General features: G+C 39.3%; 1 protein-coding gene across 1 annotated transcript; it reads left to right on the top strand.

The window, feature by feature from the left end:
- Window positions 1-1745: 1745 nt before the first annotated feature.
- INTS12 (integrator complex subunit 12) lies at window positions 1746-22421 on the top strand. The gene is made up of 6 exons (XM_034770900.1): window positions 1746-1936; window positions 3475-3627; window positions 4196-4383; window positions 13414-13573; window positions 16395-16547; window positions 19740-22421. The coding sequence occupies exons 1-6, from the start codon at window positions 1781-1783 to the stop codon at window positions 20319-20321; spliced, it is 1392 nt and encodes a 463-aa protein (XP_034626791.1). The 5' UTR covers window positions 1746-1780; the 3' UTR covers window positions 20322-22421.
- The last annotated feature ends 1302 nt before the right edge of the window (window positions 22422-23723 follow it).

The following is a 23723-nucleotide window of genomic DNA, read 5'->3' as shown; positions in this document are numbered from 1 at the left end:
CAGCCCACAGATCACAAGAGTGGCCTGAGCAGTTACCATAGGTGGATGTATGAGAGAGAAGGATAACCACTTTCCATGTACATTAAATTCCATTTTTATATACATCAAAGGGAAACTGAGTTGCCCTGAGATGGGCTTACACTGTAGTCTTTGCTTGATCAGTACAAACCAGAGTTACTGGTGTTTTGGAGATACTAGTAGAAGTTCTGTGGCCACTGAGATATGATTTGACAAGAAGCAATGATTAAGGAATAGAGAAAAGGTTCTGAATAGAATTCTTAGCTCTCTGCTGGGTCCATTGATAAAATCCTTATGAAGTCTATTATATGCTGAACTCCTTGATGATCTTGGTAGAGTGATTCTCTGGTGTCTTGTGAAAGCCCAGCATGAGATAAAGACTCCTGGAGACTTCCAGGCAAGCAATGATGGAGCAGCTTGCCACTGCTGGTGGATTGTCCAGAGAGGTTAAAGTTCACTATTTTCACTGTGCTTAACATCAAGAAGAATTCAGTCAGGCAAGGCTCTGCAAGCTGGAACCAGAGTACATGTCCAAGCTGTACTTTTTAGGGGAGTGGCATGAACACTCTTTTTTAAAAGAGTTTTCTAAATTATAGGGTTGGAAATAAGAAATCCCAATAAATGTGGGATGATGATAAAAGGGATTAAGAATACTTACATCTCACGCTTTTTAGAAGAGACCGGAAGCCTTTATTTGCGGTAGCTTTCCTTAAACTGAAATAATAAAGATATATTGCTGATTTGGGAGAATTTCTTCTTTTGTAAGGAAGATCTCTTATGTAATTGCCCTTTCCTGGAATTTATGTTGCTGATACTGACAGCTCTTTGCTTATCTAGGTAGAAAGAATTAGTTATGTAGCTTAACTGAGCAGAAAAACTCAGATGTGGAAAAAAATTGCTGCTATCAAGAAAAGATGTTTTTAGATTAATTCTGTCCCTTTCCCTCACTTCACCTCATTGTATATTGTGGCATCTCATACCCTAGATAATTTTTACGTGTCATCAAATGTAATCAATAATCACAAAGGGACTTGGACAAATAATAGCCTGGATACTTAATTTCCTTGCTTTGTCAGTTAAAATTAAGCAATTGACATCTAGATTTTATCATTTTTTTTAAACCAAAAATTGTGAAGTAACTGTTCTAGGTGTTATAATGAGAAGCTATTGTTCTGAAAAGTTCAAAAAGTGAAATTGTGTCTCCAAAGAAAATTGTTTTTCTAAATATACGTTGGTGTTAGTGAGCAACCAGATGAAAGGCAGTGTGCGTGCAATGAAAGTTTAGTATTTTATTATATAAGGAGGAAATCTACAACCTATTAATTTCTTTTCTTGAAGCTGTCACTCACTTTTAATTTATTGCACTTGAATTTTGCTTATGTTCTGAATAACGATATTCTGAAATACGGGTTGCATTCTCATAAATACAATACATTTGATTTTCTGACTTTGGGGTTGCCAAATTCAGAATCTGACATTACTTCAGCTGTGGGATAAGATGCTGCTTCTCTGTCTTTCTAGAAGGCAGTGAATTCATTGTCTCCTAATGGAGGTGGAAGGTAGTTGGCTTTTGTGGCTTTGTTTATCCGTTTTGTTTTTTAAATTCATATCTATGTCTATACTGATATAATAAATAATGTGTCCATTTCTTGTACCTGAAAAGAGTTGTCTTTAAGATTATTAGCTGTTGTGTTATTTGAGTTGTACTCCATATGAATAAAGTTCAATGTCTTCTTTTTCATTTCCTTTCAAAGAAGCTACTATGGCTGCTACAGTGAACCTGGAACTTGATCCCATCTTTTTGAAAGCCCTGGGCTTCCTGCATTCAAAGAGTAAGGATTCTGCTGAAAAGCTAAAAGCTCTGCTTGATGAGTCTTTGGCCAGAGGAATTGATTCAAGCTATCGTCCTTCACAAAAGGTATTCACATGAATAGAACACGTAGGTCATTTTTATATGCAGTATTAAAGCTCCAGCTATTCCTGTTTCAAGTTTTATAGCTGAAGAACTATGAGAGTCAGAAAGGGGGAGAAAACAGACTTGCGGAGTAGCTATGTTATTACTTGATCACTGACCTTTATGCATTTGATTCTGGTGCCATTGAAGTTAGAGGAAAAATTCATATTGACTTCAGTGGCACAGTGTCTGGTCTTGGAAGAAAGCTGTTCCCTGTTAGGGTGGGAGGGGCTCTTTGTAACATGGTGCTTTCTGAATACTTTTATCCTGGCTTTGGTGATGGTGTGTCTATTACTTCTGTACCATGTTGCTCATCCATCCTGAATCAAAAATTAGAACTAAAAGCTCATAAAAATGCAGGTTAATTATTGTTGATGAGTGTAAATCTTAAGAAGTGTAGCCAGATAATGGTAAAACCTCATCAGTTTTCTGTACATTCTGTTGATTAATTTGTATGCGGCAAGAAGAAAAAAAAAGTTGAGGGACAGGTTTTAAAGTCAAAATGATTTGCAGAACCAAAACAACTAGCGCACATGACAAATGAAAAAAAATTGTGTGTCATGTTCTATTCTGTATAGGTTCTTATGTCATGCTCATCACTGTAGTGTCTGAGCTTCTTCAAGTAGTGCATTAAGCAAACAAGTACTAAATACTATTTAAGATGGAGAATATTATATTAAAGGGACCCCACCAATAACCTACTGTTTTCCACTGCCAAGTGGATAACCTGTATTAAGTGCCCAGTTGTGGTTTCTTGTTCCCAAAGGAACTGAAATTTCAGTCATGGCACCTCGTTCAGTCTCTGATTTTCACACATTGCTTTGGCTTTGGGGACTAATTTAATCACTTATGTTCAAAATTGACCTGATTATTATCCATCACTGACACAAATAAGCAGTTATTGACTTGTGTTGAGATGCATATCAAGATTTATTGACCCAAGAGATAAATATTGACCAAGATTAAGCAAAGGTCAATATTTTCCTCCCAGAAGGAATGAGATATTGATTTTCACTGACACCAGAAGCCAATTTATATATGGTTACGTAAATTGAATTTTGTCATCAGAACTATCTGAAAATATCTGCTCATTGTGGCTATGAATTTTGGAAGTATGAAAGTTTTACCTTTGATATTAACGTTCCAAAGGGAAGATCCAGAAAAATAGGGATCCAGAAAAATAAACAAACTTCTCTCTGAAATGGTGACTAGTAAGAGGAGATGGAGGTGGGGTAGAATTCACTCCAGAGGGCCAAGGTACACTTATTCACATATGTGATTTGATTGGTTAATGTTGTTCTAGAGCCCAGTAATATTTACCTCTGAGAAGATTTAAAAAAAAAATGGAAACACTTGTTATACGACTGGTTATACAATGTTGTGCCATTTTTTAAATGAGTGTATAGAAAATATGATGCTTACCTAGATTTGTGACCTAAGCAGTTGCCAAGTAGCAAGTCTGTTATGTGTTATGTGTATCAGCATTTTTTTCATTTTTTTAGGAAGTAGAGCAACCCAAAGTGTCTATTACCAAGCCAATTTCCAGTAAGCAGGAGCCTAAAGCTTCGTCCAGTCTGCCTTCAGGCAACAATAATGGCAAGCCCATCGCAACAGAAAAGGTGAAAAAAGAAACAGAGAAGAGGACTGCTGATAAAGTAAGCCCAATTTTGGTTCTAATAGTGAAATAACAGTGGACTAAAAGAGCTCCTTTTGTGCTTGAATTTAAAATTATTATTCATCCAAAACCAAATTGTTCTTGCAGAACTTGGCTATTCTGACTCATTGTAGTTGTATCTGCAGCATGTCCCTCTCGCTCCATAGGATCATAAGTTAGCACAGACCCGACAGTACAACAGAGGATTTATCATAACTTTTCCCAAATGTCTTTATACTACTTTTTGTTGGGAGGAGAAGAATCAATAAAAATATGTTTTTTATATATATATAAACATATTTTTATTGATATATATATAAGACCACTGAATCTTTTACAAATCATTGTAAGTTGTACAACTGATGACTTTTCTATGCTTTTAGTTCGCAAATGTTTTGGTGGGCATGTATTTCTATCTCTAGGAAAGCATGCCAGATGTATTGTGCAGATCCACAGCGCATAATTTACCTACTTGTATTTGTAAATTAATTATGCCAGTTAGTTGTTTAGATAACAACTAACCACTAACTTTTCACATTTTCACCATCTCTGTGTGTGGTGTTTAATAGATGAAAGTGGAAATTGGTGAAGGAGTTGATGTTCCAAAGAAACCCAGGCTAGAGAAGCAAGAGACTCGTTCATCCCCTATCACAGTCCAGACTAGCAAGGATTTATCCATGCCTGATCTGTCTAGTTTTGATGAAACCAGTGCTGATGATTTTGCCATGGAAATGGGTTTAGCCTGCGTTGTTTGCCGGTAAGTGACTCATGCTTTGTCAGACACACACACTTCTTCTAATGAGTTCTTCTATGAAAATAACAAATTAGTTCTATATTTGTCGTCTCTCAGTATCTCCATATCAAATTAAACCAGAGTTTTTTTTTATTTTATAAATAATCTTAGACCTGATTGTAGAAAGCACTTCAATGGGACTTAAGCACATACCTCAAATTAATCATATGCTTAAGTGGCTTCCTGAATACAGATGTTTTCCTGAAATGTGAGGCCTTTAAGAAGAAAAATTTCTAAGTCACAGTAAGACAAATATCAAGTCTTTGGAGGAATTATTTACCATAACAATGTTTTGCTAATGATAAGACTTCTGTACATCTTGGGTGGAGCGGGAGAATCATTGAACATCTTAAGTAGCCAGTATATAAATATAGCACAACAAGTATTCATTTTAAATATTGGCAGCCAAACTTTACAGATAATCACTACCTATGAGCAGTGCGCTTCAAGTTAGGCTCTATTCTGAAGTGTGTTTTAAAAGTGACATTGATAACATTCTATGTTTGTTTTTCCATGGTTCCAAAATGATTTTCAATTGGTTTACAAGTAAAAATGGTTTGTTTTTGTTTTATTTTTTTGAATGGCCAGCCCTGAAAATTTATCTTGGAATTCATGAGTCAAGATGGGTTTGTCTGACTTATGCATCTTCACTACTAATAATGACTTTGAAATTGTAACTTAAGTGACAATTCTGTTGGTGACGTACAAGCTTTGCAGGGCTAGTAGAAGGAAAAAGTAGCAAGCACGTATTTTGTGAATACACACACACGGATCAAAGTTGTTGAATAAGATGTATGAATAAATGTATCTTATTTATTTACTTACTTATTCAGTCACTTTTCAGGCTCTTGCTGTGTTAATTAAGGAGTATCTCGGGTCCAACAATGGATAAGTTGTTGCAGTTACAACTTCAAACAGTTAATTGTGGTTTGAATTTTTGTGTCAAGTTATTGCAGACTTTTATGATGATTGTTATAAATGGGAGAAAGTCTTTTTAATCTTTTATTAAAGACACAGAAAAAGAAGGAAAAACAGTTAAAGCATTTGAAATGCCAAGTATTAAGTAAAGCTTTCATTTTAACAATTTACTTTATTCCCTTTTAGCTGAATAGAGTCTTTTACCCCTATTTGACAGACTTTTTAGATAGTATTAACAATGGTATTAACTGTCCTTTTGAGGGGAAAAGGTTTTGAGTTTAGATGGTCTTGAGATGTTACTGCTGCTGTTGTCCTTGAAGTCAGATCCGGTTTCTTTTAAGACAAAAAACATGCACAAAAGAAGAGGTAAAAGAACAGCCAAGAAAGAAAATGCAGCTTTTGTCTGTGGAGCTGATTTTCACTTGCAGTCTTGCTGCTGGAGAAGCACAAGCCCAGCATATGTTTTTTTAGCCACTCCATGACTTGGCAAACTTTTACCATTGTCAGGCTTGTTAAGGCATTGCTTTTAGCTAGCCTTTTTGGTTACGGGTTTATAGCTCTGTTGCAAAAGATGGAACTCCCTGCAGCAAGGGAGGTCTAGGTTGGACATTAGGAAAAAGTTCCTAACTGTCAGAGTGGTTAAGCGCTGGAATAAATTGTCTAGGGAGGTTGTGGAATCTCCATCTCTGGAGATATTTAAGAGTAGGTTAGATAAATGTCTATCAGGGATGGTCTAGACTAGTGGTTCCCAAACTGGGGTTCGTGAACCCCTGGGGGTTAACGAAATTTTACAGGGGGTTCCCGGGAAAAGACTCCTAATGGCACACATTGCTAGGGAGCACAGGGCCAGCAGCCTGGAGCCCCTGGACTTCCAAGAGCTAAGCAGATCTATCACACTGAGGAGATTTAAACTTCAAGACTCCTTATAAGGAATGGAAAGGGAGGTGGATATTTTTTGCTGTTCTTAAAATTAAATAGGCAGCTAATCTTGCTTTTAAAATTATTATGAAGAACAAGTTTAAGTTTTGTTGTAACGTGCGTTGTTTGTCTGGACTGCTCAAGCCCCAAATGCTTGTGTAGGAGGAACTCTTTGGATTGGCTTCTTAAATACCTTCATGCTGTTTCACATCTGATACTCCTTGATGAAACATAGGAGCCTTGTCTTATAACAGGCTTATTCAAAATGATACAAGCTACAAAAGTGAGATCTTGGAAGAGTGTTGCTGTTTTCATAATGTAATACATAAGAACATAAGAATGGCCATACTGGGTCAGACCAAAGGTCCATCCAGCCCAGTATCCTGTCTACCGACAGTGGCCAATGCCAGGTGCCCCAGAGGGAGTGAACCTAACAGGTAATGATCAAGTGATCTCTCTCCTGCCATCCATCTCCACCCTCTGACAAACAGAGGCTAGGGACACCATTTCTTACCCATCCTGGCTAATAGCCATTAATGGACTTAGCTGCCATGAATTTATCCAGTTCTCTTTTAAACCCTGTTATAGTCCTAGCCTTCACAACTTCCTCAGGCAAGGAGTTCAACAGGTTGACGGTGTGCTGTGTGAAGAAGAACTTCCTTTTATTTGTTTTAAACCTGCTGCCCATTAATTTCATTTGGTGGCCCCTAGTTCTTGTATTATGGGAACAAGTAAATAACTTTTCCTTATTCACTTTCTCCACACCACTCATGATTTTATATACCTCAATCATATCCCCCCTTAGTCTCCTCTTTTCCAAGCTGAAAAGTCCTAGCCTCTTTAATCTCTCCTCACATGGGACCCGTTCCCAACCCCTAATCATTTTAGTTGCCCTTTTCTGAATCTTTTCTAATGCCAGTAGATCTTTTTTGAGATGAGGGGACCACATCTGTACACAGTACAGACACATGTTTGTTGACCTCTTCAAAGAACTCTAATAGATTAGTAAGGCATGATTTCCCTTTACAAAAACCATGTTGACTTTTGCCCAACAATTTCTGTTCTTCTATGTGTCTGACAATTTTATTCTTTACTATTGTTTCAACTAATTTGCCCAGTACTGACGTTAGACTTACCCGTCTGTAATTGCCGGGATCACCTCTAGAGCCCTTTTTAAATATTGGCATTAAATTAGCTATCTTCCAGTCATTGGGTACAGAAGCCGATTTAACGGACAGGTTACAAACCCTAGTTAATAGTTCCACAATTTCACATTTGAGTTCTTTCAGAACTCTTGGGTGAATGCCATCTGGTCCCGGTGACTTGTTACAGTTAAGTTTCTCAATTAATTCTAAAACCTCCTCTAGTGACACTTCAATCTGTGACAAGTCCTCAGATTTGTCACCTACAACAGCCAGCTCAGATTTGGGAATCTCCCTAACATCCTCAGCCGTGAAGACTGAAGCAAAGAATTAATTTAGTTTCTCCGCAATGACTTTATCGTCTTTAAGTGCGCCTTTTGTATCTCGATCGTCCAGGGGCCTCACTGGTTGTTTAGCAGGCTTCCTGCTTCTGATGTACTTAAAAAACATTTTGTTATTACCTTTTGAGTTTTTGGCTACCTGTTCTTCAAACTCCTTTTTGGCTTTTCTTATTGCATTTTTATACTTAATTTGGCAGTGTTTATGCTCCTTTCTATTTACCTCACTAGGATTTGACTTCCACTTTTTAAAAGATGCCTTTTTATCTCTCACTGCTTCTTTTACATGGTTGTTAAGCCACGATGGCTCTTTTTTAGTTCTTTTACTGTGTTTTTTAATTTGGGGTATACATTTAAGTTGAGCCTCTATTATGGTGTCTTTGAAAAGTGTCCATGCAGCTTGCAAGGATTTCACTCTAGTCACTGTACCTTTTAATTTTTGTTTAACTAACCTCCTCATTTTTGCATAGTTCCCCTTTCTGAAATTAAATACCATAGTATTGGGCTGTTGAGGTGTTCTTCCCACCACAGGAATGTTAAATGTTATTATATTATGGTCACTATTTCCAAGCGGTCCTGTTATAGTTACTCTTGGATCAGATCCTGCGCTCCACTCAGGACTAAATCGAGAGTTGCCTCTCCCCTTGTGGGTTCCTGTACTAGCTGCTCCAAGAAGCAGTCATTTAAAGTATTGAGAAATGTTGTCTCTGCATTTCGTTTGATTCTAATAAAAATACTGTAATGTTTACTAATAAATAGTTTGTAATAAGCATGTCATAAAAACAAATTTTATATTTCCAAGATCACTGCTTTTATAATTTATACTCGGGTAAAGGAGAAAATCCCTGGAAATATTCATTTTTAGGAGGGGGTTCACGAGACTTGACATTTTAGTGAAAAGGGTTCACAGGTTGTTAAAGTTTGGGAACCACTGGTCTAGACAGTATTTGGTCCTGCCAGGAGGGCAGGGGATTGGACTTGATGACCTCTCGAGGTCCCTTCCAGTCCTAGAATCTATGAATCTCTCTTTGGCAGAAACTGTAGTTCCCTTATTTATTTGTGATAGCCTCAGCAAGCCAGACTACCTAAAAGGCCACCAGCTGCACTTAACTCTCTCTGCGGAGGCTATGCCCAGTGTAATTGCCAGCGATTATAAGTTACCACACAGCTCTTTCTAAACAAGCACATTATTCTTAAGGTGAAAGCATTAAAACAATAAAAGAACCCACATGCATGCTAAAGAGCTAACTAGAAGTCACCCCCGAATCCAACCTCAGGCAGTGGTGTCAGTCCTTCAAAACCCACAACTGGGTTTCACCATAGTTACAAGTCTATAATTGTCTCAGATTCAGAACCAGAACAAAGTCTGGCCATTTTAGCTGTTTCTTTATACAGCTCAGGCTATGTACACACTACACCTTATGTCGATATAAGTTATGTCACTCGGGGTGTGAATAAGCCACCCCTCTGAGCAATGTAAGTTACGCTGACCTAAGCACCAGTGTGGACAGCGCTATGTCAGCAGGAGAGGTCTCTCTTGTTGGCTTAGGGCTACTGCACTAGCAGCGCTACAGTGACACAGCTGCAAACTCTAGAGTAGCCATAGCCTTGGCCTTTGGTCACCAGTCTCTGGGCACGGATAATTGGCAGACAGAGGCCCTCTGCTCAGGGCATAACTTCAAAAATCAGGTTTTTTGCATAACTAGAAATGGGGAATTTACATTCTTTCCTCTAGGTATTTCCCAAGAAATCCAATTAACACTTAAACTTTACATTTAGTACAATGGACTCCAAAGATACTTAAACTGAATTCAATAAGATTTTTCAAGAAAATTGTAGGAAGCTGCCATATTTGTCACAACTTTATCCTAGTTCTTCTAACTGAAACAATACAGTTTGGACCAGTCTTTCTATCTTCAACTTTTGCTTACCTTTATAAAAATTGTATTTAATAGTCAGAGTTGAACTTTTGTTACCTGGGGCAACTTAGAATACAGGCCTGTGCACAACATCCCAACCACATTTTAAGACAGCAGATAAGATGCTGTTTATTAGATTTATTACAACTATGTAAGAAGCGTTCTTACTCTGTCAAATATTTTATTTACGTGTCCTTGCTTCCACAGTACTACTCAAGGACACTAATGCTTGTGTCCTGCTATAGCCTTGAATTAGAAAGTTTTTTTTTTTCTTTTCATTAAGGCTTACTGAGTGAGGCTTCAGTTAGGATTGGGATTTCCAGTATTAACTCCTGCTTCAACATTGGTGCTTTTTTGTTTAATCTGAGCAGAAATATTGAATACTGTAAACAAATATGGTTTAGACTCTTTTTAAATCTACAAAAAAGTGTCAATGTTAAACACAACATTTTAACAATAAGGTATTGAATTCTTCTGTAAAGTAAAGCAAATACTTAGTGTTTTGAAAGTGAAACTTCATAATATTTGGCTAACTGCTAATGAAAACTTCATATCCAAATGTGAAACACTTAGCTAAACTGCATTAAGAAGAAAAGGAGAGCCCAAATATTATTATTATTATTATAACTCATTTGCATTGCAGTAGCACTGAGGAACCCCAGTCCTGGCAAGGACCCTGTTGTGTGAGGAAGTGTACAAACACAGAACAAAAAAAGAGTCATTTGCCCGTTTATCTGTACTGCTATCTGTGTTGTTTCCATTTTACACATAGGGAATCTGAAATGCAGAGAAATGAAGTGACTTGCTCAATGTCACATAGCAAGTCACTGCAGAGCCAGCATTAGAATGGAAGTGTTCTAACTCCCTGAAACGTGCACTAACAGTGAGACTGCTTATTCACTTTTCGCACTATTGTAGAGTGAGATCTGAGTGCAGCTTTGCAAATTAGAGGAATGCAAGTAGCAGTTCTAGAGTGACCCCCATTTTCTTTTCTTTTCTGTTTTTTTTTTTTTTAATGTCAGTATGGGAGGGAAGTACAAAATCCCCTCCTTCTAACGCAGAGGTGGGCAAACTATGGCCCGGGAGCCACATCCGGCCCTCCAGCGTCCCCAACTCCACATCCCCAGCCCCACCCCAGAGCCCGCACTCCCAGCCGGAGCCCTCACACCCTCCTGCACTCCAACCCCCAATTTCGTGAGCATTCATGGCCCGCCATAATTTCCATACCCAGATGTGGCCCTCGGGCCAAAAAGTTTGCCCCCCTTCCTCCCCCGGCTCTAATGCCTGGCCCTCCCTTCCGCCTACAGATGTTTAAGGAAAAAACACAAGTCACTAGTTATGGGAACCTTAAAGAATCAAAAGCAAAAATATTACAAGGGAAAATGTTGTGTGTGACTTGCAGGTGACATTGAAGTCCTGTCAAAGAAAGAGCATTTAGGAAGAATCCGCATTCTTTTTTCAAGAATAGCCTTCTAAACTGTAATGAATACATTAATTTTGTCTCCATTTTTAAAAGATACAAAACCATTCAGGCTGTCTCTTGATTTAAAGACTAGCTTAAAGTAAGACAGGCTTTGACTTTTCTTGGCATGAAAAGTTTGTTTTTTTTGTAATCCGTCCAAAATTGTCCTTTATAGTTTTAAAATATGGAGATTAGTCTGTTCCCTTGTCACATGCAGTTGAAACAGAGATGCTTTGTTCGGACCCAATCTATTTTTCAAGAATCAAATGGCTTCTGAAATATCCTGAATATAAATAATGTGCCCCAGAATTTCTGAAACATTTCTTTCTTTGTTTTTTAAATAGCCTAGTTAAAAAAGAAATAGATATTTTTCAGAAATTGTTCTTACAGCTATATCGACAACATCTTCTGATTTCATTTCCTTGTTATATAAAGAAAAAAGGTACTACCTTTCCCCACCCATCCACAAATAGAGTTTCCATGGTTACCTAGGTACCTGCTCCTCAGGGAGATGAGCAAAAGCAGCTTAGCAATTAAATAGCCTGATTTGTCATCTGAAAGAAGAAATCATTAGGAAAATGCAATTTGACTATTTCACAGACATACTTCCAGTCTTATGTACGTCACTAATTTGTCACTTATACAATGTGATTCTTTTCAGCAGAGGCCCACACAAAACTAAGTCCTCATCACCAGCTTACATATTTGTTTCAAAGCAGAACTGCATAGCTAATCCTTTCTGTTCCATCTCTCCATGATGTTGGCATTATCTTATGTTTCTAATGTCTGTCTGTCTGATGCGGAGCGAAGGATGGTTACTAAAAGTTCCACAAAATAGTGTACTACTTGCATCCTGGTTTTTTTGACTCCTTTAACTGAAAGAATTAGTCCTGGGGGAATTCTGTGCCAAAAAAATTAAAATTCCACACACAATATTTTAAAATTCTGCATATTTTACTTGTCAAAATAGCACAGTATAATCACACCAGTTTCAATTATTTTGGTAATTTATTTTAAAATACCTGTCAGCAACTATGTCTGTAACAATACAGACAACAAAAAAGGAAATGTTTTTTGACAAATAGATTCCTTACGAGGCATATTAATACATAACTCTGAGTAATAATTCATTGAAACTACAGTACAGAAACATATTTCCCACTTCCCTGAGAAGGAGGGGAGTCAAGGATAACAGAGGAGCTCAGCGAGAGGGAAGTAATTGCTGGGAAGGAGCCTGGGTGTAAACTTGGAGGGTTATTGAGTGTGAGTGGGAGAAGTATGGAACAGATTTTGGATGGGGGGAAGGATTGTTAGGGAGCCTCTGCCATGCTGATCCCTAGCTTCTCTCATTCAGTCAAGCACATCTGCCCCATCCCCATATGTCCCTATACCCCCCATCCCTGTGTGTCCCTGCACCCCCACTCAGCCACTTCCCTCTCCCCATGTGTCCTTGCAGCCCCCTGTCCACCCCCACTCCCACTCAGCCCCCGCCCCAGTCTGTCCCCCACACTGTCCCTTCGGAACACCAGTCTGTGACACACACCCCAGCAGCCCCACGTGCCCCATGCTGTCCATCCCCCCATATTCTGTGCCTCCTGACCTGGCCCCATGGGCAGTTTGCTGTGAGGAAGGCAGCCTCTTTCTCTTCCCTATCTGCAGCTGGGGCTGCTCCAGCCTGGGGGTGGCTGCTCTCTGTTCTGGTGCCACAGCAGCCCTTGGTGGTCAAAAGGAGTAATTGCAACTCCTTTCTGGCAGAATGTATTTTCTGGGCGGGGGGGAGAGGGAAATTCTGAATGGCACATGGATTCTGCACAGGCATAGTGGCACAGAATTCCCCCAGGAGTATAAGAATGATTGTCATTGAGACTCTATTTGTTGTTGAGCAATACAGTTCAACATCTTACAACAATATTGTTCCCTAGGCATTCAGATGGTATAGTAATAGTAATAGTACTAGTAATAGTAATAGGACATTTTTCAGAGCTTTATACATAATAAGGGAACAAACCAAATGACTTTTTCCTTTACAGGTGACTTGTAGATGTGTTTATAATAATAATCTAAAATTCTGAGCTTTTCTTTAGAGTCCACTTCAAAGCAACAAAAAGTTTGAAAGATGGTTGTTAGGAAGAACTCATACAGTAGAAAAAGGATCTTTTTCATTTTGCTAAGAATAGAAAGTGTATCCATAGCGTAAGAATATTTCTAATTTTTTATATTAAGCCTTGCAAAGATTAAGACTAGATAACCTTAAAGTGCTTTCATCAGTAACGTGTTCTCAACTGTTTGTTCTGCAGGCAAATGACAGTTACTTCTGGAAATCAGTTAGTAGAGTGTCAGGAGTGCCATAATCTCTACCACCAGGATTGTCATAAACCTCAGGTGACAGACAAAGAAGTCAATGATCCTCGCCTCGTGTGGTATTGTGCCCGCTGTACCAGGCAGATGAAGAGAATGGTAAGAGTCAGCTTTTTGTTTAACATGAGTAGTAATTGGAGACAGCAATTGGGCTGTGTGACAACTGAAGGAGCTCCCTTATGGACACCCAGTCAGCCAGTTAGCTGTAAAATCCCTCTTAGTGTCTGTTCTCTGCTTGGTTTACCTGTAAAGGGTTAAAATCCCCACTCTGTCACTCCACGTGCAGGAAATGGGGACCTGCAAGGATTTTAAAAATTAATACTTGCCACTCCAGGCTTGTAACTCCCAAGGTTACAGCTTCTCTCTGGCCTTGGTAAATGCTGTCACCACCCAAATGCAAAAAACTCCCTTTGAACCCAGGAAGGAGCACTTGGGAGTTCCTCCCTGGGGGGTACCCTCAAGCCCTTTCACACACACACACCCTCCGGGGAAGATCTGAGAAAGAAAACAAAGGAAATTAGCTGTGGCTACCACCTAATCAAACAACATGCACAAACCCTTTAGGACACTAAAAATCCAATCCTGTTCTTAAAAAAGGTAAAATTTATTAAAAACAAAAAGAAAGAAAATACATCTGGAACTTAGGCTTTTGCTAGATTTTAAAAGAGCAATTCCAAAAACCAAGCACCCAAAATAGCTTTCTTGGGGATTTAGCTTAAAGGTTACAAGCAAACAAAAGCATTAGCACAGAAGAGATTCACAAGCCAAAATAAGAAATAAATCTGATAGCGTCTAACTAATTTCTTTAGTAAGCAGACTGTTGACTTCTGAGTTTCATAACAAGTCAAAATCTGTTGGTAAAAAGTGTCTTTCAGTATTAGAAACAATTTATAAAAGCTGAAAATAACATAAAAGTAAGTTATTACTGGAATAAGAAAACATCTTTATTTGCACATAACTTTAATCATCAGCTCATTCATCTTGAGACCTTTTAAAACTGAGACGTTATACAGAAGAAATTTTGTTAAATTTTGAAACTACTTTGTGATAACTCGGCAAAATGTTCCCTGTTGAAATGACCTTTCTATTAGGAAAATCTCATTTAAAATGTTTTTGCTATAGCCAGTGAAAGTTAATTGATTTCAGTAGTCGTTTTACTACTTTGATTATCTTCAGTCCTTTGAACTCAGGACTGCTTACTTGTGCTCAGTAAATTGCACTGCAGGACCATTCTCATCCATCGATATAAATATTTCACGGTCACTGTAACATTCCTCTCTGGCGTTATCTGGACTGGTAGTCTGCTAGGTCACTCCAATCCTTGACTTTGGTTGCCAGCCTTACCATGCTCTGCTGTGAGAACCCCCACTCCTGGGCTGTTCACGCATGGCCTTTGGCATGTAAGCTGCTCCTTGGATTGTGCAAGCGAATGACACTAGCCAATATCTCTGGTCCCAGACACTACCCTAGGAACCTCTGTCTTACAGTGTCCAGTTATGCCCACTGAATGCTGAAAGTTTATATCAGTTCATCAATTTAACAAAGAAATTGATATGTACCAAATTATTATCCCCAGGGGAGTTTCTGACACACTTCAGACCAAACATACTGCTGCAGATAGAATAAACAAACAGATTTATTAACTACAAAGATAAATTTTAAGTGATTATAAGTCAAAGCATAAGTCAGATTTGGTCAAATGAAATAAAAGTAAAATGCATTCTACGCTGATCTTAACACTTTCAGTGCCCTTACAAACTTAGATGCTTCTCACCACAGGCTGGCTGGTTGCTCTTCAACCAGGTTCTCCCCTTTGATCACCGCTTCAGTCACTTGGTGGTGATGTCTGTAGATGTAAGTGGAAGAGAGAGCACATGGCAAACGTCTCTCCCTTTTATCGTGTTCTTTCTTCCCTCTTGGCTTTGCCTCCCTCCTTTCAGAGTCAGGTGAGCATTACCTCATCGCAGTTCCAAACTGATCAAAGGAAGGGGGGGTGACTCACTTGAGAGTCTAACAAATCCTTTTGTTGTTTCCTAGGCCAGTATCCTTTGTTCCTGTGAGGCTGGGCTGGGCTTGTCCCATACATGCCCTGATGAGGTGTGAACTGCCTCTCTGCTCTTGGAGAGTTTTTGCCTAGGCTTGGTTTAAGCCATGAGAATACATTTTCAGCCTCATAACTATATACATGAAATTATAACTTATAACCTTTCTAAAACATTACTGTAACAGTTACTATAAAATCACTATAACAACCATGCTTAGTGCATCATGAGCCTTCCAAAGACACCCAACATGACAAACTTTGCATTGGATACTACACAATCATTTTATAAAGATGAACATGGGGGCATAGTGTGTTCCCCCGAGGTACAGAGCGTCTCACTCACCTCCCAGTCAAACTGCCATACGTCAGCTTTCCTTTTGCAGGCTACAGTTTCCTTTTGCTACCTCAGCAAAAATGCTGCCACCTTACCTGCTTTCTCTGAAAAGAGCCCTGCAATCTGATTCCCAGAAGCTGGTTTCAAACCATAACCTTTCCCAATATTTTCCTTCCCTGTCCCTTCATCCTCCAGTTCCGTACACTCCTCCATCAGGCCTAACTCCTGACTCCTCCTCCCGCCTTTGTTTGCCCACTCAAATATATGGTCCCACCCAGCATGCCTCTCAGTTGCTGGTATCTTCCCATGGTATGGGACTCAATCCCACCTACCTGTCAGCTGGAAACCTCCCTACAAATCTAAGTTGGGTTTCCACCTGACCTGTTTTCTCAATGCTTAATTTCCAGGTCTCATCTAAGATAGTATTCTAATAGCTAATGTTGTGATCTCATAATATTCATGTTTTCTATTGTCACTCTGATTAAATCTTCATCGTTAGTACAGAAACATAACGAATTTGAGTTTAATTATTATTTATGCAGGCTCAAAAGACTCAGAAACCACCTCAGAAACCAGCTCCTGCAGTAGTTTCAGTAGCACCAACTGTGAAAGATCCATTGGTAAAGAAACCTGAAATGAAGCTCAAGCTGGATACCCCAACAACTTTCCTAGCATTCAAGAGGACAGAAGTCAAGGTGCTGTACATTAAACTCTCTCTCTAAGTGCTTTTATTTTATTGCATATATGAAATGTTCTTGTTTAAATTTTGTACAGCTGTTTTTTTCCTTTGTCAGAACGCCACCTTGCTCTTTCACGTGATCAAAACCCCAAATGAAAATACAGGCCCTTATCTGTATTCGGTAGAGCTGTAACATAGTGAATTTTCAATTTCTTGACTTTTTTATTTTATAAGGAGGAAAAAAAGTAAATTGTTCTGGTTTGTTTTTTTAAATGGCATTTCTATAAAAGTAAGAAATCTTCATGCTCATAGAAAGGACAGCAATTCACATCCTTTCTTAAGTAACATGCATACATTTGCAATTGCAAGACCTCTCTTATGATACTGAAGAAGCCCTGTTGCTTCTGTAAGATCTAATTTGTGAGATCCCTTCCTCTTCTACCTTGTCTCATGTTTCTCCTTCTCTGGGTTATTTTTCTGTGTTAAAGATTGTCATGAGGTGATAAAAGGAGATAAACCAGAAGCCACAGCAACAATAAACTATGACCCCAGTCCAACAAAGCATTTAAGTGCATGTGAAACTGTAAGGCTGTGTCAGTCAAGCTGTCTGGAGTGGCCCACGAGCGTGGGTGCCAACTTCAGAGCAGACTGTCAAGAAGCAGGGCACAAAACCTCAGACTGATTGTATGTTCTATAGTTAGATTTCACCAGCCAAGTAACAAGTGAGAACTCCACAAACTCTATAACAGCCTTACCATGGAGTCACAGACTGTCCCCTTGGGCAGTCTGATCTATCTTGCCACCCAGGCAAGCCTACCTTTGTGATAGATGATCTTTTACACCAAAAGTCGAAACAATATTCAGGTTACTCCCAGTCCCAAAGGACCAGACACTTACCCCAGGTCAGTGGCACCTCAGATCTCTTACCAAAGACAGTGCTAACAGTCAGTCCTGTAATAAACTAAGGATTTATTAACTAAGAAAAAGAAACGAGAATTATTTACAAGGTTAAAGTAGGTAAACATACGCACACGAATGAGATACAGTCTTAGGTTCCAAAACATAATAGTAGCTGTTATAATATGCAAGCTCTATCTATCCTTTAGGGCTAATCCAAACCAATCAGCTTGGGGATCTCTTGCTCTTGCTTAGAAATTTTGCCCTCTCTGAATTTCAAGCGGCATAGTGATCACAATTTCTCCTTAACAGGGATTTTTATTCCCTTCCCCCAGCATTCAAGCTGTAGTGGGATGAAGGCTTGTATGGGTACCCACTTCGTGGGTGTTGGGGGAAGCAATCAACAAAGTCTTTTGTTCATTGATGCTCCACAATAGTTTGACTGGTGTCTATAGGCCTTCTTTTTGGGGGGAGGAGATGACACCTCTTGTAGTATTTCATACCTGGTAATGCTTGTTTGTTGACTGTGGGGTTTACAGTCTTAGCAAACATTTTTATAGTTCCAAAGCAAACACTTAAATATTATCTTATAACATGGGATACAGATGTTATTTTTAAGATTAATACATGCAGCATCCTACAAGCATTTCATGAAGTCTAAACACGTTCTTGTAACTCTGATATCTATTTTAACAATGCTAACGCACAGGCAAGCCAGACTGGTTTCCAGCTAGGCATTTGTCGCATTCAGCAAGGCCCAGTGGCCTTGGCATGAGCTGGCACCTGGTCTGCCAGTGTCACAATGTCTACCTTACGGATGGCTACGCCAGCATAGCGAGTGTAGTTGCAGCATACAATGACAGAAGAAGTTTTTCTGCTGGTGTACGAATACTACCTCTCCGAATGATGTTGGCAATGTCGACAGAAGCATTCTTCTGTCAGAATAGCCGCGTCAACATGGGGGGATTTTATTGGCATAACTGTTTCCATAGGGGGTTGGTTTTTTCACACCCTGGTTAATATAGTTGTGCTGATGTAAGTATTAGGTGTAGACCAAGCCGAAGCATGCTGAAATCAGAAGAACTATTCACGTGCAGAAAGTTATTCATATGTTTAACTGCTTTCCATGTATGGGAGCCCATATGGATAATATGATGCCTATGATGCAAACAAGTATTCATGTGAATAACTTTATACATCTGAAAAGTTATTTGCATAAATAATTGCAGGATCAATGCCTAATTTCAGTCATAATTCTCAACATTTAGAAACTTCATGGATGTGCTGCGGGGGGGGGAGGAAATATGGTTTGAGCAGAGGATTGGAGCAGAGAACCCCTAAGCCTTAACTCACACTCACTGAATAACTTTGGGTGAATTACTTAATATCCATGTATCAGTTTTCCTCAAATGTAAACAAAGGCTAACTATTCACAATGTGTTGTGAAAATTAATTACTGTTTTAAAGCTACACCTCTACCCCGATATAATGCGACCCGATATAACATGAATTCGGATATAACGCGGTAAAGCAGTGCTCCTGTGGGGTGGGGCTGCGCACTCCGGCGGATCAAAGCAAGTTCAATACAACGCGGTTTCACCTATAACGCGGTAAGATTTTTTGGCTCCCGAGGACAGCGTTATATCGGGGTAGAGGTATATTTGAAGATGAAGAGCACTATGTAAGTGCTGAGTATTATTTATTGTAGCGCATTAACAGAAACACTAAATGGAAACAAATCCAGTAACTTTTGTGGATAGTTTAAGTGTGTATGTGTTGGGGGCATGGCAGGTACAGGCGGACAGGAATCTGGAGGGCTGGGGGAAAATACTGTTTTTATAAAATGATCAAGAGACTCTGGTATCTGCATTATTTTCATTGCCTGCGGTCTGATTGTGTGATAGACCATCTGTTATCTTCTTAAAAAGCAGCTCAGGGTAACAGAATCACATACAATCTAGTGGACTGCCTTTCTCATTTATACTTCACAAGTGTTGATCTTTTTAATTACTTCAGATAGACTGCCTTTTTATAGAGTTTAGTGAAGGATCATTGTGCCATATGGTATGCTGTTCACTGGTTAGAAAAAGGAAAGAAATGATAATACTAACTTCATTTTCAGGGAAGACAAAGGCTCTGCACCTGTCTCCTTTCCTTTCTCTGTGTTGCTTTTGACTGAGATAATCCAGGATGAAATATCAGAATATTGTCTAATAGATATTTTTGTGTAAAGAATATGAAACTGAAGTTTGATCATAACCATTCCTGCTATGTGTTCAAACATTACTAATATAGGATTGATTGATTTTAGACCACAGCAGCAATTTCGGGGAACTCAACCGGTACCAGTGTTTCCTCTTCAGCAACCAGTGGCCTTACTGGATGGGCGGCTTTTGCAGCCAAAACCTCCTCCACCGGTCCATCAACCACCAAACTGGGATCAACAGCACAGAGTACCAGCGGAAAACCTGCAGCCTCCTCTAATAACCAGAAACCTGTGGGTTTGTCAGGGTTAACAACATCTAAAACAGGACTAGGGTCAAAAATAGCTTCCAATAACAACAACACAAACCCAGTTCAACTAAAACCTCTTCCACCTCTGACCTTGGGGAAAATAGGTCTGAGTCGTTCAGTGAGCAGTGACAATGTCAGCAAAGTAGGTCTTCCTAGTCCTAGCAGCACGGCCCCAGGCAGCAGCAGCCAGGTGAATAGTGGGAATGGAAGCAGTAGCACAACAGGTAACAGCGGGAGCAGCACCAGCAAATCAAGTGCAGATTCTGGCAATCAGTCACTGTCCCTAAAGGGCCCTACTTCTCAGGAATCACAGCTCAATGCTATGAAAAGGTTACAAATGGTCAAGAAGAAGGCTGCCCAAAAGAAACTGAAGAAGTAATAGAGCTGTCTGTAAATCTTGTTTCTGTGTTTCTTCAAAACAAAGATATGTGTGAGGTATAACATAATTCATTTAATAAATATCCATGCAGCTAATTTCTAGATTGGCTTTTTTTTTTTCTATAATATGCTTAACAATGTAAATCTGTGTATTTTCTCCATCTGCAACAGACTGTAAATATACTGTATGCTTCAGATCTAGCGGACTAAACATGTCCCCTTTCTCAAGTTTGAAGAAACGTTTGTTCATATTTGTTTAAAGTTTGCATAGACAATGTATTGTAGCATTTGCCAGTGGTGATGTAATAACTAAGGATACGATTTAGTCACGGAGGTCATGGATTCCATGACTTTACTGGATTTCCGTGACTTCGGTTTCAGCTGTCAACGGCTGGGGCAGAGCTGGGAGCCTCTGAACCGCAGCTGCCTCAGCCCCTGTGGTGGTGGGGCTCAGGCTGTCAGTCCCCTCCATAGGGCTCCAGGTGTCATTTCTTCCTTCCCTCCTCTCCCCATTATTTTTAGTGATAGTCACGGCTCCCATGCATTTTTTTTTATTATTATTGCCTGCAACCTGTCCATGACTTTTACTAAAAATAACTGACAAAATCTTAACCTTAGTTATAATTAAGGATGCAGACGATGTTACATTTGTTTATACATGTTCATAACTTTTCTAACGATTCTCCTTTGAGAACAAAACTCTCTTTATTTGGTGTCTGTGACTGACTTTGGGAAGTTTGATGAAAAACCTTTAAGGAAGTTGTATTCTCTATTGTGCACTACTGTGACCACTCCTGAAATGCTGAGTCCATTTCTGGGGTCCACACTTCAAGAAGGATGTTGAAAAATTAGAGCAGGTTCAGCACATCCCTCAGCCCACGCCGATTCCCGCTGCCCCCATTGGCCTGGAGCAGCGAACCGTGGCCAGTGGGAGCCGCAATCGGCCGAACCCACGGACGCAGCAGGTAAACAAACCGGCCCGACCCGCCAGGGGGCTTACCCTGTAGGCTGTGTGCCAAAGGTTGTCACTCCCTGTTCTAGGTTGACTCTGCATTATTGTGTGATTTAGAAGTAACAGCATCTCTCTGCCTTTGGCCAGATCTACACTACAAATGTTTGTCAGCATAGCTGTGTGATCGGGATGTGGAAAAAACTCACCGTCTAGCCAACATAGCTATGCTGGCAAAATGCCCACTGTAGATGTAGCCATGCCAACAGAAGAGCGCTGCTTTTGGCATAGTTAATGTCATTTGGGGAGGTGGTGTTACTATATTGACAGGTAAAACTCCTTCTGTCTGTGTAAGCTGTGTCTGCAATAGGGAGCTCTGCTGGTACAAGTATACCAATAGAACTATACTGGCAAAGTATTTGTAGTGTGGCCAAGGTCTTAACTTATCCATCTTGTACATAGGCGGTCTACTATTTTCCTACCTCTGGGAGGTGTTGGGAGGCTTATTCTTCAGAAATGGCCAAGTTCTGATCACTTTGCTTTCGCTGAATGCTGCTTTATAAGTGGTTCTGCTGGAATTAATTGGGAATCTTATGGTGCAAAGTGCTATTGATTGTGAGTAAGCATATCAGAATCTGGCACAAAGTTCTCTGAGAGCCAGGAGTGAAACATGCTTTTCACTATTACAACTCATGATTGATCCACGAGTAAGACAGAGAACTAATAATGTTCACAAATCAGTAGCCTAGATTACAGCTAGGGAAGGACAGAACCGAACTAACTGCTCCACAGCAGTTTTCTCAATGTATTTTTAAACGTTGTTCAGTGCCTAAATGGCACTTTATAAATACTGATAGGTTGATAAGATAGATAAATATAGACAAGTGCAGTGTTTGAAGCAACTGTTCATTTCCTCTGCTACCATCATGATCACAGCATGGTCTCTAGTTGATAACAGAACGGAAAATAGGTCTTGGATCTATGTTCTGTTGTGCTTCAGGCAGAAATTTATTGTTTTTAAAAGAAGACAACACAAAAGTGCAAAAATATATCTTTATTGTTACAATAATTTAAAAGGAGAATTTAAAAATTTGTGTGCAAACAATATTGCTGTAAATGGAATTTACAATAAAAAAATCTGGATTCACTTAGCATTGTCATAGCTATATTTTCTATTGCAATTATTGGGTCCATTCCTGCAGCCCTTTCTCATACAGGAAACCCAATCCCACTGCAGGACTGGGCCTATTATATGCATTTTTTCTGAGCTTTCTTAAAGTAAAAGCAGGAGTGTTCTTGAAGTTTAGACATAGATGCTAACGCACTGAAATTTATTAATTTAAAAACAAGTATTGGAAGGAATAATTCTCAATGTTGTTTTCACAGAAAATGTGAATAATATCCTGTCTAGGACAGGGACGGCAAACAAAAAGGAAAATAGTGCAGTAGGTGGTTGCCAAAGATAAAACTTGAGTCCCTGTTTGGCTCTGGAAACTACTGGGCTTGAAATTGCTGTGCAGAGCACAATGGCATCACTTTTAAAAAAAAAATCCTATCGAAGAAGAAACACTGTGACAAAGTTGGCACCCAGTCCTACAAACACTTAAGCAAGTGCACAATCCCATTGACTTCAAGTAAGTAAAGCGCACATGCTTAAGTGTTTGCAAGATTGGTGCCTTATTGGTTTACTAAACTGGAGCCCACTCTTACTCCATTGAAGGCAATGAGAGTTTTGTCATTGATTAACAGGAGCAGGCCCTTCAAACACTGAAGTCATGTCTGCATTAGAAAAAAATTGCCCCTCTTTCCCTCCCACCCCCATCACACCTTTACTAAAACCAGTTTGCCTCCACTGATGTTAGCAATGTAGGGAACCCTAATGTAGATGGATCTCTAGCGTTCTAAGCACTGTCTCAACTAGATCTGCTTTAAGCAGGTCCCATTAGAATTTTTGCCAAATTCCTCCAGTGTAGGCAAGGCATTAATTCAGACAGCTTCTCATCATCATCTTGGCAATGCTCTTGGCTTGAGTTTATTTATTTTAAAAACAGATAAAAGTTGGCAAAATAAATATATTCTCATTCATTTATAATAGTTAAAACTGAAGAAGGTTTCAGAAATGATCAAAGCCAATCCCATCAGTCAATACGGAGTACATTACAATGAAACTTTTTGTGACTCCAAAGTGATTGTGGTTGATGGAAGAAAGCGAATATAATTCAAGATATATAGATTATTTTTATCCTAAAATATACAAAATATATTCTGGGCACCAGCAATTAAGGCTGGAGTTTTCAAAAGGGCCTGAGGGAATTGGCTCCCAAATCCCAGTGAAATTCAATAGGGCTTAGGTGTCCAACTCCCTCAGATTCCTTTGAAAAGCTCATCCTTTAGTACTAGAGCGCAGTCCTTCATTCCTTGTGAAATCAAGACACTTAGGCCAAGATTTTCAAA

Source organism: Trachemys scripta, chromosome 5, assembly GCF_013100865.1.
Source record: "Trachemys scripta elegans isolate TJP31775 chromosome 5, CAS_Tse_1.0, whole genome shotgun sequence".
Taxonomy (NCBI): Eukaryota; Metazoa; Chordata; order Testudines; family Emydidae; genus Trachemys; species Trachemys scripta.
The sequence above is the reverse complement of the archived record's forward strand: the minus strand, read 5'-3'. Positions and strand labels throughout refer to the sequence as shown.